Source organism: Apus apus, chromosome 23, assembly GCF_020740795.1.
Source record: "Apus apus isolate bApuApu2 chromosome 23, bApuApu2.pri.cur, whole genome shotgun sequence".
In the NCBI taxonomy this organism is placed as follows: Eukaryota; Metazoa; Chordata; class Aves; order Apodiformes; family Apodidae; genus Apus; species Apus apus.
The window spans coordinates 1,372,836-1,390,921 of record NC_067304.1 but is presented as its reverse complement, the minus strand read 5'-3'; the positions used below and the strand labels follow the sequence as shown (position 1 = coordinate 1,390,921).

The 18,086-nt window shown below is 51.7% G+C and overlaps 1 protein-coding gene across 1 annotated transcript; it reads left to right on the top strand.

Moving 5' to 3' along the window:
• Positions 1-2,792: 2,792 nt before the first annotated feature.
• Positions 2,793-17,893, top strand: TMEM183A (transmembrane protein 183A). Its single transcript, XM_051639259.1, has 8 exons — positions 2,793-2,942; positions 3,723-3,812; positions 7,760-7,915; positions 10,409-10,568; positions 11,855-12,035; positions 15,338-15,418; positions 16,073-16,228; positions 17,590-17,893. The coding sequence occupies exons 1-8, from the start codon at positions 2,849-2,851 to the stop codon at positions 17,773-17,775; spliced, it is 1,104 nt and encodes a 367-aa protein (XP_051495219.1). The 5' UTR covers positions 2,793-2,848; the 3' UTR covers positions 17,776-17,893.
• The last annotated feature ends 193 nt before the right edge of the window (positions 17,894-18,086 follow it).

Below are 18,086 nucleotides of genomic sequence, written 5' to 3'. Positions count from 1 at the left end.
CAAGCACCCAGCACCCGATTTCGCCCTAGAAGGAGCAGTAAACACAGGCGGCCAGTGACACCCGTCACTGCACCAGCAGCAGAGGTGTCACCCACCATGGGGCTGCACAGGGGGCACTGGGGGCCGGGGGGGGGGGGCTGTGCTCCCAGTCTCAGGTGGGTGGTGGGTTGCAGGGTGATGGGGGGGCTCAGGTGGGTCACCTGGGGGGGGTGGGGGGTAGATATCCAGGGTGGGGGGCACGGCTGGATCTTGGGGAGCATCAGGAGGGGGATCACACAGACTTTGGCACCGGGGAAGTGCTCAGGGGGCTGTGGGTGCAAGAGAGTTCTTACTGGGGGGGGTAAAATGGCCTCGCAGCCTCTCATTACTGGGAAGACTGGGGGTGATAACAGACCATCATTTCAGAGGTATTTGGTACTGGAAGGGCAGCCCCTCGTTACTGGGAGGACTGGGAGGTGGTGCAAGCACCTCAGACGTCCCTGTTACTGGGAGGACTGAGGATGGGGGGACAGAAATTGCCTCAGAGGCCCTCATTACTGGGAGGACTGGGGGTCAACTGGCTCAGAGGTCCCTGCTCCTGGGGGGACAGGGGGCAGTTACCTTAGAGACCCTCATCACAGGAAGGACAACGGGGGGAAACCCCTCAAGTGCCCTCGTTACTGTGGGGGGACAAGTACCTCAGAGACCCTCACTATGGGGGGGATCCTCCCTACTGGGAGAACTGGTGGGGCCATTCCCCCCCTGCCCCACACAGGGGCTGTTCTTACTGGGATTATAGGATCATCCTGGTCGAAAGGGACCTTGAGGATCATCAAGCCCGACCATAACCTGAATCCCCCTGCCATAACCTGATGTTTCCCATCTTCATGGATGGTTTGGATGAGGGGACAGCCTGCATCCTCAGTCACTCTGCAGGTGACACTGAGTTGGGTGGGAGTGTCGATCTGCTGGAGGGCAGGAGGTTCTGCAGAACCTGGGCAGCCTGGATGGATGGGCCAAGGACAGTGGCAGGAGTTTCAACAAGGCCACACGTTGGGTCCTGCCCTTGGGCCACAACAACCCCCGGCAGCTCTACAGGCTTGTGGAGGAGTGTCTGGAGCTGCCCAGCAGAGGGACCTGGGGCTGCTGATGAACCAGGGGGCTGTACATGAGCCAGTGTGTGCCCAGGTGGCCAAGAAGGCCACCACCACCCTGGCCTGCAGCAGGAACAGTGTGACCAGCAGCACCAGGGAGGTGATCCTGCCCCTCTGCTCAGCCTTGGTGGGGCTGCACCTCGAGTTCTGGGGGCAGGTTTGGGCACCGCAGGATAGGAAGGACATGGAGGTGCTGGAGAGGAGGCAGAGAAGGGCAACGAGGCTGATGAGGGTCTGGAGAACAGGTCTGATGAGGAGAGGCTGAGGGAGCTGGGGCTGCTCAGCCTGGAGAGGAGGCTGAGGGGAGAGCCCATTGCTGGCTCTCACTGCCTGAGAGGAGGCTGTGGTGAGGTGGCTGCTGGGCTCCTCTCCCGGGCACCAGCGACAGGACAGGAGGGAAGGGGCTCAAGTGGCTGGAGGGAGGTTCGGGCTGGACGTGAGGGAACATTTCCCCACAGAAAGGGACTGGAACAGGCCGCCCGGGAGGCGGCACCGCGGGCAGGCGAGGCGCCGAGGGGGACGGTGCAGGGCTGGGCCTGAGCTGGGAGGGCTTTTCCCACCCATCGTTCCATGGTCCCGTCGTTCCATGATCCCATCATTCCATGGTCCCATCATTCCATGGTCCCATCATTCCATGGTCCCATGTTCCACGATCCCATCGTTCCACGTTCCACGATCCCATCGTTCCACGATCCCATCATTCCATGATCCCATCATTCCATGATCCCGTCATCCCATGATCCCATCACTCCATGATCCCATCATTCCGTGATCCCATCGTTCCATGATCCCGTCATCCCATGATCCCATCGTTCCATGATCCCATCGTCCCATGATCCCATCGTCCCATGATCCCATCATTCCATGATCCCATCGTTCCCTGGTCCCATCATTCCATGATCCCAACATTCCCTGGTCCCAACATCCCACGATCCCATCGTCCCATGATCCCATCATTCCATGATCCCATCGTTCCCTGGTCCCATCATTCCATGATCCCAACATTCCCTGGTCCCATCGTTCCCTGGTCCCATCGTCCCATGATCCCAACATTCCACGATCCCAACATTCCCTGGTCCCAACATCCCACGATCCCAACATTCCCTGGTCCCAACATCCCACGATCCCATCGTCCCATGATCCCAACATTCCATGATCCCATCGTTCCCTGGTCCCATCATTCCATGATCCCGTCATCCCATGATCCCATCGTCCCATGATCCCATCATTCCCTGGTCCCATCATCCCACGATCCCATCATTCCATGATCCCGTCATTCCATGATCCCGTCATTCCATGATCCCATCGTCCCATGATCCCATCACTCCATGGTCCCAACATCCCACGATCCCATCGTTCCCTGGTCCCATCGTCCCATGATCCCAACATTCCACGATCCCAACATTCCCTGGTCCCAACATCCCACGATCCCATCGTCCCATGATCCCATCATTCCACGATCCCATCATTCCATGATCCCATCATTCCATGATCCCATCATTCCACGATCCCATCATTCCATGATCCCATCATTCCATGGTCCCATCATCCCACGATCCCATCATCCCACGATCCCATCATCCCAACACCTGGAGGGGGGGGGGGGTGTCACCCCGGGCCGTGACGTCACAGCGGCGCCGGTGTCGCGCGCGGGTGACGCGCGGCGCGGGCGCGGGGCGGGCCCCGCCTGCTCCCGGTGCCGGCCCGGGCCGGACATGGCCCCGCGCGGCCGCCCCGCCGCCGCCATGCCCCGCAGGGCCGCCCGCAAGCGCCTCAAGTTCCGCGCCGACGACGTGTGCTCCGAGCGCGGTGAGGAGCGGGGTGGCTGGGGGGGGGAGCGGTGCTGGGCCCGGAGCGGTGCTGGGCCCGGAGCGGGGCCTGAGGGGAGCGGGGCCTGAGGGGAGCGGGGCCTCTGGGCAGCCGGGGGAGCCGGCGGCGGGTCGGGGTCCAAGAGCAGCGGGGTCAGACCGCGCCGTGAGCGGCGGCCGAGGGGCCAGGGGAGCCAGGCCAGGGCTGAGGGGAGCGGGGTCCGGCCCTGCCGGGGGAAGCCGGCCTGGGCTGGAGAAGAGAGGCCGGGCCCGGATCGGGGCCTGGAGGAGGACGTGGCCTCGCCCGAGGTGTTGAGGAACCTGGGCTTGGCCGCGGTGAGAGGAGCTGGGGAGGGGAGCAGGGCCCGCCCGGGCTTGTGGGTGGGGTGAGCTTCCTCCAGGTGGAGGTGGGAGATCTGGCCTGGGGGAAGGAGCCGTCCTGGTCTGCAGAGGAGGGGGCTGGGCCGGGCCGGGAGGATCAGCCAGGCTTGAGTTAGGCGAGAGGGGGTAATGGGGTTTGGTGTTGGTGGAGGCAGAGAGAGACCTGGGCAGGAGGGTGGGTCCCTCGGCCTGGCAGATGGATGGGTTGGGTTACAGGTCTGGCCGGGGCTTCTGGCCCCCTCTGCTCAGCAGGGGCTCCTTTTCCTGCTTCTGCACCTCCTGCTCAAGCCTGTGTTCCCGTGTGGATCGTCTCCTCGAGGGATGGTGGCTCTTAGCCCATCAATCCCCTCCCTTGTAATCCCTAATCCTGCTGACACCCTTTCTCCTGGCTCTCCTGCAGTGACGGTGGCAGATTATGCTAACTCAGACCCGGCTGTGGTGAAATCTGGACGGGTGAAAAAAGCTGTAGCCAATGCAGTTCAGCAGGAAGGTGAGTCTACCTCGTGGAGCCAGCCTTCCCCAGGCTGCTCCCCTCTGCTGCTGGCCTCTGCATGCTGTGGGAAACTCCCCCTCCATGACCTGGGAAAGTCTGCTTTGTTTGGTGCCTGAAAATGAGTCTGTTCCTCTGCAGAGCTGGGTGCTCAGGATCTTAAGAGGTTTTGCAGAAAGCCTGTTGGGAATCCAGTAAGAATTGCTGAGTCTTTGTTAGTGCCTGAAAGGGCTCTTTCTATTAACTAATGGGTGTTATCTCCTGCTTGAAACAGAAAATAACATGGTAGGAGACTTTATTACTTAAATAAAGCTGTAGCCAGCATTATTATCAGGTGAAGTTCATTGGAGTGGGAATAAGGTTGTGATAGTTCTGACAAATGTGTTCCCCTCACCCCATGCTGCAAGGTCTTTTAAGGCTGCTGCTTTTCCATGGTGAACTGTGTAAACAAGCAATTTCCTGGAAAGGTGTTGCAATATTTAGTTATCTACTTCCTTCTTGGTGTTTAGCTGCTGGCAGCAGCCAGAGTAACACACCCTGTTTGCTGGAGAAATGTTAATGTTTAGACCTCAGCTCTCTAATGTAGCTGGTCACACATCTTGAAGGTGAATGTTACATTGACAGGGATGGCTGAACCCTTCTGTGACCAGTTCTGGGGTCCCCAACACAGGAGGGACATGGAGCTCCTGGAGAGAGTCCAGAGGAGCCACAAAGATGATCCCAGGGCTGGAGCAGCTCTGCTCTGGAGCCAGGCTGGGAGAGTTGGGGTGTTCAGCCTGGAGAAGAGAAGGCTCCAGGGAGACCTTAGAGCAGCTTCCAGTGCCTGAAGGGGCTCCAGGAAAGCTGGGGAGGGGCTTGGGACAAGGGCAGGGAGGGATGGGATGAAGGTGATGGATGAAAACTGGGAGAGGGAGCTTGAGGTGAGATATGAGGAGGAAATTCTTTGCTGTGAGGGTGGTGAGAGCCTGGCCCAGGTTGCCCAGGGAAGCTGTGGCTGCCCCATCCCTGGCAGTGTTGAAGGGCAGGTTGGATGGGGCTTGGAGCAGCCTGGGCTGGTGGGAGGTGTCCCTGCCCATGCAGGGGGGTGGAACTAGATGTTCTTTAAGGTCCCTTCCCACCCAAACCATTCCATGATTCATACAGGAAAACTCATTACGTTGCTGAAATCTCACGTTTAAAGGAAACATGTTCTTTACGTGAGTGTCTGTCACAGGGAAGCTGTTTGAGGTGGTGGTGCTGGTGGGTATCCTTTGAAGCTGCTGCTTCTCGAGGCTTTCAGATCAGGGCACCTCCCTCTTTTGTTGCCTCCTTGGGAACAGGGTGGGGGTCTCCCCATTCCCCCTCCTGTTCACCCTCTGTCCTCCCTCTTTGGGGCACTCCTACCAAGTACTGCACTTCAGCACCCAACCTGCCCCTCTCTGTCTTCTCTTTCTCCCTGCCCAGCCCTGATGCATCCAGCATCACCTGCTTGGGCTTTAACCCTTCCTAAACCCCCCTCTGATGGCTCCAGGGCACAGCAGCTCCCTGCCTCCCACTCCTCTGTTCCCTGCAGTGCAGGCATCTCAGGATGTCCTCAGGATCTCTCTGGAGCCCCTTCCTGTGCTACAGCCTTATCTGGTACAGTCATGATGTGTGGTGCAGCCTTATCTGGTGCCCTGGGGACAGCAGGCAGCTGGGAGGGGACAGCAGCCTCTGCTCCCAGAGCTTCAGCCTTTGGCCTCATTAACCTCTTGTCTCTTGGCTCCAAGTGAACACCAGGCCACGTGTGTCTGACCAAGCAGGGAGCTTCACAGGGAGGAATTTTTCTGAGCTCTTTTCCTCCCCATCGTAACCCCAGGGATGGGGTGGGGGCCAGGACTGTGAGAGGAAGAGGAGGTGCCTCTGCAGGACTGCAGTGAGGTGTGATTCAGTGTCAGTGGACTTGGGCTGTCAACTCAGATGATGATCTTGCCTTCATAGTGTGGTGGTTTCCTTTTCTGAACCTCTGTCTGAGGCTTTTGTCAATTTTGTCCAATTGCTTAGGTTGCATTTGATGTCATAACTTGCTGCCATTCCTGTTGTCATCTGTTTATCTTCTTTTTGCTTGTAAGAGGAGAGGGCAGTATGATTTAAAGGAGGTGGTTCAATCCCTCTACTCCGCTCTGGTGAGACTCCACCTGGAGAACTGTGTCCAGTTCTGGACCCTCAACAAGGAGGACATGGAGCTTCTGGAGAGAGTCCAGAGAAGGCCACGGAGATGATGGGAGGGCTGGAGCAGCTCTGCTCTGGAGACAGGCTGGGAGAGTTGAGGTGTTCAGCCTGGAGAAGAGAAGGCTCCAGGGAGACCTTAGAGCACCTTCCAGTGCCTGAAGGGGCTCCAGGAAAGCTGGGGAGGGGCTTGGGACAAGGGCAGGGAGGGATGGGATGAGAGGGATGGATTAAAATTGGAAGGGCAGGTTGGATGGGGCTTGGAGCAGCCTGGGCTGGTGGGAGGTGTCCCTGCCCGTTCAGGGGGTTGGATCTAGATGATCTTGAAGGTCCCTTCCAACCCAACCCGTTCTGTGATGGTTCTGTGGTTTGCCAGGGACAGGTACCACTGTCACCAACACACACAGTTCTCACACCAAACTGCAAAGTGAGGTAGAACTGGTTCAGCAAAGCACTGAAAGTATCTCCAGTCAGTGGGTACAGTCAGGCTATACCTTATGTCTCTTTTCCTCCTCTGCATTACCATTTCAGAAGCTTTTTCTGTGGTTAGAAACAAGAACTTCTCTCACCTGAATTTATTTATGGTCAGTTCCTGATCTTTTTTTTATTGTTGGTTTTTTTTTCTGCTATGCTGTCCTTGTAATTCCAGTGCCACGTCTTGCTCTCCCTCTCCAGTGGCCCTGGTGACCATAACTGTGATGTATAGAACGTTCCTGGCCTTCAGTTCCTGTGTAACCTACTCTAGATGATCCTGCCCTGACACAGGGGTTAGACCAGATGATCATTCAGGGTCCCTTCCAACCCCAAACATTCTGTGATTCAGTTCATGCTGGGTTAGAAAAGCTGGGGCAGTGGAAGCCCCCTCTGACATGGTGAGGTGCCTCTTGGTAGGAGTCCTTTTCTTCACCCAGTGCATTAAATGGTTGAAATTCATCTTTCTTGAATGGATTTTCCAGACTATTTGCAAAGTGTTTGTTGTGCTGGTCTGAGTCTGGCAGTGCCTCACACAGGGCTGCACCTTTCCTCTTCACATCTGTCATTACTGCCTCACATGTGTATTTTTCTGCCCTAATGAGCCCTCAGTTTTAAAAATACTATTTCAAGTTTTAATACTACATCAGGTTTTTATTCTATACCAAGTGTTAAAATACTGTTCCCTAACAGGGATGTGTGCCCTAGAGGCAGTAAAAAAACCCAAAGGAAACTCAATTTGCTGTTTTCCTTGTTAGGCCAGAGTCTTTCCCTTCACTGAACTCCAGGATAAGCTCTCCTGTGTGCTTGGCACTGAGTTTTATTGCTGATGGATTGTGTGTCACCAGCCCCAGGATCTGTCCATCCTGCTGAGGAGGGTGTGGATCTTCTCTGTGTTCACAGAACAATTACAGAGGAGGTGCTGGCTCTGTGCAGGTGGTCAGGGAAGGAGGCTCTGGTATGCAGGGGAACCAGTTAGCACTGGAGAAAAAGAGCCTGTTGTTTTATTCAGAACTGCCAACAGCTTCCACTAAACCAGTGGCATCATCTGCATAATGTGCTGGTGATCATCCTCATTGTTCATTCTTTAAAGCACCGAGCTGAATAATTATGTTTCCAATTCACTCACCACTAATCTTTCCCTGACAAGGCAATCCTCAGCCTGGGATTTGCTTGTGTCACTCCATGCAGTTGGTGTGTCCTTTCTTCTCCACTGCAGTCCTTCCTGAAGTTAGAGCACCTTTTCCTCTCATCTGGTCTGCTTACTGTCTTGTTGCTTCTTTTTCTAGTCAAATCCCTCTGTGGTTTGGAAGCCTCTTGTGTTCCTGCTGAGGAAGTTCTCTCTGTGTCAGGAGAATCTTGTGACAGCAGCGATGAAATGGACACAAAGGAAAGCATCAATGGGAGAACCACGTCCAGAAAAAAGAAGAGCAAAAGGCACAAAGGTGTGTGGTCTCTGAGGGGGCTTCTTCTGCATCCGCTACTTCCTTATCCTGGGGCTCTTCTGGGCATTTTGTAACTTGTATGTGCACAAAGAAATGCCAAGGATGAAATCCTTTTTAAACCTGCAGAGGATCCCAGAGGTGGTGTCCTTTCACAAGGCAGAGCTTTGGGAATGGAAGCCTGAGGGCTCCTTCTTTTCAGTAAACTTTTCTCAGCCTTAGAAAACTGCTCTAAAATGCCACACAAAGAGTTGGTGAAACTTTGCCACTGAACACATAATTACTTCATTGGACACATGTTGGTGAAAGCAGGGTTTGCTTTGGGGAAACAGTGCTGCTGTGTCTATGATGTCTTGGTTGACAAAATCCATGCTCTGCCTTCAGGATGTTTCCAAGTCTGTGGTTTGTTACAAATGAGCTGAGATCTCTTTTTCTAGCAAGGAAGAGAATTTGGCCCTAGTGGCATCATAGTAACTTAATTCCAGGGAGCTGTATCCTGCAGCAGTTACACTTTGTGCAACTCTCCTGGAAGAAATTTGCAATAAAGTTATAAACTGTTTTGCTGCACTGAGGAATCCTGCAGGGGTTTGTACTTAACAGGTTATTTTCAGGTTGAGAAACCGATTTTAACTTGGTTTCTTGAACTTGACTTTATTAATACTCAACTTTTAAGTATTAAAATATTGAACATTATTGATACTGATACTTACTTGTTTAAGACATGAACTTCCACTACAGACAATAGATGCATAGTGCTCCTCTGGGGTAGAAGTTTAATCTCATTTATTAAGATGTGTTTGGGAATTCTGGGAAAATAAGAGTATCTGAATGGCTAGAGTTATGGGAGTTGGGAGGCTGGGAAGGCAGTATTCTGTTCTACCACCTTGGCTTATTTCTGCTAAGTGTTGAGGGAAGAAGAAATGGGAATAGACCAATGGTGGTTCTGGCTGTGGTCTGCAGTTCAGGACTCTGAGGGCTTCTGGAGTCAGCTGGAAGAGCAGAGTGGATGTTACAGCCTGCAGTGGGTGTGCTGCCATCAGTCCATAGTGCTGTAGGAAAGTGCTGACATCCAGAGCTTTCCTTGGCACTAGCCATGGCAATTATCACATGAGGGTAAAGTGCTGCCCCTTGTGCTGTCTTGGCATTAGATCTGGCACCCTCAAGTTCTCAAACACCTCCCTGGTGCCACATGTTCACAAACTTCCCAGTAGTTTTTTCTGTTAGGACTGTGTACGAGTTGCACATTTTCTTTTCTCAGTGTTCCCAACTCTCAGGATTCAGCTATTCATGTTCTTTAAAGGAATTTTTTTTCTCCTAAAGTTGGAGCAGTATCTATTGAAAAACGTGTGGTGGGAACTTCAAATCGCTTCAGGAGTGAAAGGAGTTTCTGAACCTTCAGTTCTGGTTGAGCAGTTCTGACACCTCTGGGAGGAAGAACAGGCCTTTCTGTTCATCTGAACAGCTTTATGAGTCTTCCATCCAAAGAAGCTTTAATGAAATTCCACATTTAAGAAAAGCAGCTGACTATCTAGCTGCAGAAGAGAATTGCTTGCCCTCTCTAGCAGAGCTCCTCCAAAAATGCCCTGACTTTTTAAACAAAGAATTGACAAGGTTGGCAGTGTCTGAATGTTCAGGAATTTGTATGGTAAAGCATTTTTTTTTTAATTAAAAATGCATGAGCTTGACCCTCCTTTACATGAAGTGTTTGCCTTCTGATTTTTATTTCTCCACTTCCATGTTTCATTTGAGCTGTTAAGGGGTCAAGCATTGAAACAGGATCTGGAAAAGCTGTGGGGTTCCCATCCTTGGATACAGTCAGAACTTGACTGGACAGGATGCTGAACAAAATGACCTAATTCAACCTGTTTTGAACTGGGCTGTTTGGACTGGAGACCTCCAGAGAGACCCCCTCCAGCCTGAGTTATTCCTTGGAACTACCACTTGGTATAGAGTGCACAGGGATAAAAGGAGGGCATTTATCCTCAGAAAGTTGGGAAGGAACTTTTGGCAAGGGCAGGGGGTGATGGGACAAGGGGGAATGGATGAAAACTGGAAGAGGGAGATTGAGGTTGGAGATGAGGAGGAAATTCTTTGCTGTGAGGGTGGTGAGACCCTGGCCCAGGTTGCCCAGGGAAGCTGTGGCTGCCCCATCCCTGGCAGTGTTGAAGGGCAGGTTGGATGGGGCTTGGAGCAACCTGGGCTGGTGGGAGGTGTCCCTGCCCATGCAGGGGGTTGGATCTAGATGATCTTTAAGGCCCCTTCCCACCCAAACCACTCCATGATCCAGCCAAGGATTGGGCTGTGTGGGCAGGCAGGTGCCTGCTGAAAACCAGTGACAGGGATAACAAAGTTGTACCAACTTGGGCTAGTTTGGCTCACTGTGTATATACACATTTCAGCTGCTTACCCTGTGCTACCAGCAGTAAAACACACCCCTCTAGCTGTGACTTGCCAGAGGGGTGATTTCATGCTCTAACATTCCTGCCTTGCATTTAGACAACCCCGAGGGGGGAGGAGGAGAGGAGTACCCCATCGACATCTGGCTGCTCTTGGCTTCCTACATTCGCCCTGAAGACATTGTCCGGTTTTCTTTGATTTGCAAGAAAGCCTGGACTGTTACTTGCACTGCTGCCTTTTGGACCAGGCTCTACAGAAGGTGAGACTCCAGAGCATTGTTAAACTCTTTGTAGGAGGTTTCAACAGTGACCAGCTCTGTAAATAAGGGAATCATTCCCTGTGGGTCCTGTCATGTTTGTGTATTGACATGGTGATGTGGGCGTCATTTGGCAAGGGGTTGGGATATCCTGCATGTGCTTTGGGGCTGGAAGTGGAGCTGTGTGGGGGACTCCTGGGTGTTCTGTATAAAATCTCAAAGCATTGTGTGGTTTCTGCTTGCCATGGCCTGCACACTCCTCTTTGTAACCCTGTGCTTGGTGTGTAGGGCACTCAAAGTACTTAGGTAAGGTCAGTGCCGTTACCTTAGTGAGAGAGGCAAACACCCTGCCTCAGGCTTTGATCATGGCCACCTCCCTGTAATTGGAGTGGCCTGAGAGAAATGAAGGCATTTTGGAGCTGCCTCAGCAGCAGAAGTAAGTTATAAATAAGAGCAACAAAGAGATGGTTACAACTTCAAACAAACCCTGTTGTCCACGTGCATGTCGCTTGGACTTGCCTTCAGGGCAGAATGTTTAATTTACATTTCTTGTAAATACAATACTTGCCCAGGAGGTGGAAGCAGGAGTACAGAGCAAATAGCAGCCATGGTCATCCTCACCCCTGTTTGTTAGTTCCCAAGTGAAGGCTCCTGGTCAAGTATTGACCCTGGAGCTCAAGCATTCAGACTTCTCAGGCAGTTGTCTGCAAGCACACAGTCATAGAATCATAGGATCATGGAATGGTTTGAGTTGGAAGGGACCTTAAAGATCAGCTAGTTCCATCCACCCTGCCATGGGCAGGGACACTTCCCACTAGACCAGTTTGCTCCAAGCCCCATCCAACCTGCCCTTCAACACTGCCAGGGATGGGGCAGCCACAGCTTCCCTGGGCAACCTGTTCCAGGGTCTCACCACCCTCAGACTCCTAATGTCCAACCTAAATGTCTCCTCTTCCAGTTGTAATCTATTCCCCCTCGTCCTATCATTCCATGTCCTTGTCCCAGGTCCCTCCCCATCTTTCCTGGAGCCCCTTCAGGGACTGGAAGGCCACTGTGAGGTCTCCCCTCAGCCTTCCCTTACTGGAGACCTTCAGCATGATGTGCTTACATGTCAAGTCTCTGAGGCCGCCCCGTGGTTTCATGTACAACAAGCACTCCGAGTTGACCAGAGGTCCTCTGATCCATCAGACATCCAGTTTTCTCTCAACATTAATCTCTTCATAACTCCCTTCTGCCTGTCCCTGGTATTTCTGACCCTCCAGCATGTGTCTATGTCCTTGGCCTTTCAGGCACTACAGTCTGGATGCCTACCTGCCCCTGCGCCTGCGGCCCGAGTCCATGGAGAAGCTGCACTGTCTCCGTGCCTGCGTCATCCGGTCGCTGTACCACATGTACGAGCCCTTCGCCTCCCGGGTCTCCAGGAACCCAGCTATTCCAGACAGTACTCCTAGCACTTTAAAAAATTCCAGAGTAAGTGGAATCACTGAGGAAGCTGGCTGAGTCTGAGATGTTGCTCCTTCTGGCTTCTTGGTTCTTTTTCTAGAAGAAACATAGATGATGCTCAGGTGGTCACCAGTGAAGCCTGGGGGTAGGGGGATTGGTCACTCTGAGTAGTGATTTTTTAAAAACTGCTGGTTACTTGTATCTCTATAGTTGCTGCTGCAGAGGATTCTGGTTACTCTTCTGGGTAACTTCTGCCTAAGTCCTACCTGAACATCTGTGTAATCAGCAAAAAGGCACTTTCTTCACTGAATGTCAGCACTGCCAGGGGTGTTTGCTGCTCTCTCCTCTGTTGCAGATTAATTGCTGGAAGGAGGTTGCAGTAGGATCAGCCTTTGTATCTTCTGCTTTATTCTGGCACTGTCTGCCAGAATACATGCTCTCTCTGTAGCAGGGATTAGGAGAAATCAGAGGTGACACTGATAGCCCCTGGAAGGGACTGGTGTCACCCTGCCTTCCTGTAGGTGCTCCATTGTCCTTGGTGTTGGGCCGGGGAGGGCAGTGAGGTTGTGAGCATGGCAAACCTGCAGAGCAAGTGTCTGCTTGGGGACTGGGGCTGCACTTGTGTTGGGCTGCAAAGGGCTTGTCTCTGGTCTGGGCAGGCAATTCCCTTTGCTGTCTCAGCTTGGAGCACTTGCATATCCATTCCTCTTTCATTGCTGTTGACCATTAACTCTGAAATGCCTCCGTGTCCCTCGTTTGGTTGTGATTTGCAGTGGCTGATTCTCTGTGAGCAGCTTAAGCAACAGTGTGAATTCTCCACCCTCCAAATCCGATGTCAAAAACCTGTGGATTCAGGTTTTTGGAGCCAAACTGAAGTGGCTTTGGTTCAACAGTTGTACTTTTCCATGCAAATTAGAGCAACCTCACCTACCTGTACGTGGCATTCCTCCTTTCTTCCTTCCTCTCCCTGGGTTGATACTGGAAAACTGTATCATGCACTTAGGGAGCATCCAGCAGTACCATAAGCAGGTGGTGCTGCAGAGCAAGAGCAGAGCACACAGCTCTGTGTAGTCTTCTCTCTGCATCCAGAGCTCTTCCTTCTCTTCCTGAATCCCCAGTTTGAATATAATCTTTCTTAAAACTCAAAAGCAAAACATTTTCAGGCAATTCCAACTTAGTTCTTCTGAGGCTGACTCCCTACCACCACTCAGATCTGTAAGGGCTGGGAGCCCTGAGGTGTTGCTGGCAGGGTTGGCATTTGGGAAGCATTCATGTTGACATCATAACGGCTTTGGTGCCCACTGCTGGTGCTGCTACTGTACTAACAGTCTGAGAAGAGGTTTTGAAAAAGGAAATTAAACGGTGAGGAGGCTTTTGTAGAACAGTAGAGGTTTGACCTAACCCCTTGGAGCATAAAAGAGCCATCCTGAGTCTGGTTTTGCTGTACTACAGCATCACAAGACCCTGAGCTCTGCCTGTGTCTCTGTCACTGAAGTGCCTGGACACAGAGGGTGTGGAGGAGGAGCTGAGGTGTCCTCCTCAAGTTCCTGCTTTCCTGGGCTTTGGTTTCACCTTCACGGGTCGTTGACACTAACGGCAGATGCCTGCGTAAACTGCATGTGGCAAGAGGAGAGCCCAGCCCGGGTGTTACTGAATCCAGCTTTTCCTCTTTAATTTCCTTTTTTCTTTCCCTAGCCTAGCTTGTGTGGGACTGGAGCCGTTATGGTGTCAGCAGAGGTGTTTGCCCTTTAAAGACACCCCGTTCTTTTGGGCGGAGCGGGAGGCCGCACGGCGCGTCTGAAGGGCAGGACGGCTGAGCCGAGGACGGATCCTCTGCCCCTTAGGAGGTACTGACCTTTTGTGCTTCACTACTTGCCGTCACCCCACGAGCTGCTAGGCCAGGCTGGCTCTGGAGGTGAACTACAAATGCCACGAGTTAAACTCAGCAGCATCTGCTGCTCACCTGAGTTGAAAAAAAGATCTGGAGAACGTTTTTATCAGGAAAAATTGAAGGCCACTCCTCCCAGGTGGAGGGTACTTGACAAGTGGTTCTGAGCTTGACTCCTCACAGCTTTGTTGTTCATCTGGTGAAGACTGTTGAGGTAAAGGTCCTTTAAGGACTTTTGTTTATGGACATGGTTCAGAGTTGGAGTAAAGGGTCTCATCCATAGTCTCTAATTATGCCCCCGTGATGGAGGTGGGCTCTGGCTTTGATTCAGTTGAGGACACCCTATCCTGGAGTGCAATGAAATGTGTGCTTCACCCTGCAACCCCGTCAGGCCTTCTCTAGGGTAGGAGAGACTGTTTGGATCACAAAGAGGTGTCTCTACCTGTACTATTCTTTCTTTTCCTGCTGACACTGTTAAAAGATAAGACCAGCTGTGGTGGGCTGGCATCCGTGGTGTGGAAACACTTCCAGGGATGGATGGGCTTACTTACCAGGATCTTTCCTTGGCCATTGAAGGCTGGTTGCTTCTACTCACTGGGACTCAGGGAATTTCCCTCCTGCTTAGTTTAACCCAGGAGTTCTGCTGAGATTCCTGCTCTCGGAGGAGTGCTGCATACTGGGATGGATCCTGTGGCCCAGGCAGTGATCAACTGGAGAGCTCCTGGTGTGTGTGTGCATGGCAGAGCAGTGCTGGTTACCTCTGTTGTGGTTTGAGGACCTTTTCTCATTTTCTTTAACAAGGGACAGGAGGTTGGTCAGACTCTGCTGTCCTGGCAGTGTTGGGTTTGCTCTGAGGTATGTTGGTCGGTGCTTTGTGTGGTCAAGACCTTCTTTTGACACCTCAGTGGTTTAGGAGCTGTCTCACCTGTCACCTCACAGCTGATGTTCTGGCCTTTGTGTTTCCCTCTGGGTTCTCTCCTTCTTGATCCTTATTCTGTGTTCAGTTGTTCCTCACTTTTTAGTCCTGTTTGGAGTCCAGTTCATTGGGAGTTCTTGGTGGAGGGTGGGGGGGAATGGGTGCTTTGTTACTGCTCATCTCCTGCCTTAGGAAAGGGACACATTAAGCAATGGGATTGTTCTCTTCAGCACATCAGTGGCTGCCTGTTTTGTCACCTGGTTGCGTGATGGTTGGACTCGTTGATCTTAAAGGTCTTTTCCAACCAGAATGATTCTGTGAGGAGTTTGACTGCCTTGAAACTGAGAGACCTAAACTGCTGAGTGTGTTCTTTGAACATGATTAATTTGAATAAATGGCTCCTAACTGCTCCCGTGTAATTGTGTTGGTAATTGGAAGCCTTTATGCTGTTCTAAAACTTATTTCAAGTGGTGCCTCCAAGGGTTTCATAGTTTTATGTTTCTTTTTCTTTTTTTTCCACCTCAGTGTCTGCTTTTCTGGTGCAAAAAGATTGAAGGGAACAGACAAGAAGCAATGTGGGAGTTCAACTTCAAGTTCAAAAAGCAGGTATGAAAGAAGAGCCAGAATGGCTGTGACTTTCTTTTGAAGCAGTAATGACTTTTCTGAGTGGGAGAAAGGAAGGTACCAACTTTCTATGCATTCAGACAATACATGGAAACTCTTGACTCCCCTGGTAAACTAAAGTACTGAAACTACACTGAATTTTTGGGCTGGATTACCAAGACATTTAGAATCCTACTTTTTGATTTCCTTGTTTGGTGTCCTTTCTTTTCTGTAAGATGTGGCTCATTTGTTACCCCAAATAATCTAATCTTTGGGTCATTGCCTCTGATTGCTACCAAGAAACAGACTGTTTGATTTCAGTGGTCAAAATACAGATCAAAATCTGAAACTTGATGTTTTGCCATTGGAAAGATTTCCCAGGGAAGTGAAGAAAGCCAACACAGGCACTGAGAACCTCCTGTAATGGGTCTCAGGAGAAGAAAATTGTTTCAGGCAACCTTGGGAATGCTGCAGCTTTCCCCTCTAAATTGTCCTGCAAATTGCCTGTCCTGAGTGATGGCTTTTGATGTTGATGTCATGCTCTGCCTAAATGGGTGGGAATGTCCTGAGAACCTGCCAGTCAGCATCACTGAGAAGCTGCCAAGCTCCCATCCCAGGTTCCTGCTTAGCTAAATAAGTGTCTCTCTCTCTTTCAAGTCTCCCAGATTCAAAAGCAAGTGTTGCAGAGGTCTTCAGCCACCCATCCAGTATGAAGAAGTCCACACGAATCCGGATCAGGATTGCTGTCTGCTGCAGATCACCACCTTCAACTTCATATTTGTGCCAATAGTCATGGGCATGACATTTACCTTGGTAAGTGTTGGAGAAAGCTGCCAGGTCAGCCTTGCACATGCAGTTTGTGTAGGAGATGGAGAGGACACTGTTTGGTAGTGTGTGAATCACACTGCTGCATCAGCAGACCAGTTCTGGGAATCCTAAGGTTCCTGAGGAAAAGCTGAGGATCTCCTCAGCTTAGCTTCTGTGTTTCCATCATAGAATCCCAGACTGGTTTGGGTTTGAAGGGACCTTAAAGGTCATCTAGATCCAACCCCCTGCATGGGCAGGGACACCTCCCACCAGCCCAGACTGCTCCAAGCCCCATCCAACCTGCCCTTCAACACTGCCAGGGATGGGGCAGCCACAGCTTCCCTGGGCAACCTGGGCCAGTGTCTCACACTAAAGAATTTCCTCCTGATGTCCAACCTAAATGTCCCCTCTTCCAGTTTTAATCCCTTCCCCCTTGTTCTCTCACTCCATGCCCTGGTAAAAAGTCCTCTTCCCCATTTGGTGCAGCAAATACAGCTGATTTAGATGAACCTGCAAGGAGCTGTGACTGTGCAGTATTGAGGCAGATGTCCAGCAGGGTACAAGAGGTGGGGATGCAGAAGAGGAGGTCTTCCTTACTCCAGAAAGTGTCTCCTAACCTTACACCAGTAAAATCTGAGAGCAAAAACTTCTGTGGGCAAACTCTTTCAATGTACATATGGTCTCTGACTGCTGGGAGAAGGAGCAGCTGTGGAACCAAGCTCCCCAGGCTGATCAGAGAGCAGCACAGCAGGTGTGCTCAGGCAGGAGCAGTGGTAAAATGTGGGGCTGCACCTGTGGCTCTACTGGTAAGTCAGGGCTTCAGAAGTGGCTGCTGCCCACCTGAGGGTCAGGCTGGCCTCACTGAAGAGTAGGGCACTGACATCCAGATTTCCTCTGACAGCCAGTTGCTTTCATGTCCACACCTGGCACTGTTGTGACAGGACAAGGGGCACAAACTGGAGCACAGGAGGTTTAACCTAAATGTAAGAAAATGGTGTGAGGGTGGCAGAGCCCTGGGACAGGCTGCCCAGGGAGGTGCTGGAGTCTCCTCTGGAGACATTCCAGACCCACCTGGATGTTTTCCTGTGGGATCTGCTCTAGGGGATCTTGCTCTAGCAGGGGGTTGGACTAGATGATCCCCAGAGGTCCCTTCCAACCCCATCACTGTGTGATTTGAAGCTGCCAACCCAAGCGACCTGCCCTCAGTCCCAGTTTCACTCTAGCTCCGCCAGCACCCGAAATACCTGAGACTTGTGCAATTCAGAAGAACTAATACATGAATCTAAAAGCGAGCTGCTAAGAGCTCTTGTTCATCCATCACGTTGGTCTCCTGAAGCACCTCTTGGCCTCTCTCTCTCTCCCTGCAGTTCACCATCAACGTGAGCACAGACATGAGGCACCACCGCGTGCGCCTGGTGTTCCAGGACGCCCCCGTGCGCAGCGGCAGGAAACCCCGGCTGGAGCAGGGGGTGCAGGTGGTGCTGGACCCCGTGCACAGTGTGAGGCTCCTGGACTGGTGGCACCCACAGTACCCCTTCTCTCCTAAGGCTTAGTGCCCTCCTGAGTCTACAGCAGCTGGCGGGTGACTGGATCCGGCAGGCTGAAGAGAATTCCTAGGAACCAGGAAATCTTATTTTTATTTCTTAAATAAATTCTGCAGTCTCCTTGCAAGTGGTTGAAGCTACTGAGCTAGTCTGTATGTATATAACTTCTGGTCAGTGATGGGCAGAGCTGAGTGTAAAGCAGAAACTATTTGTAAACACACTTTTATGTAAAATTCACATTTTATGATTTGGAAGGAGCTCCCTGGAACTGTTCATTTAAAAACCTTTTGGTGCTAATGAAAGTGGTCCCGTTTTCTGTT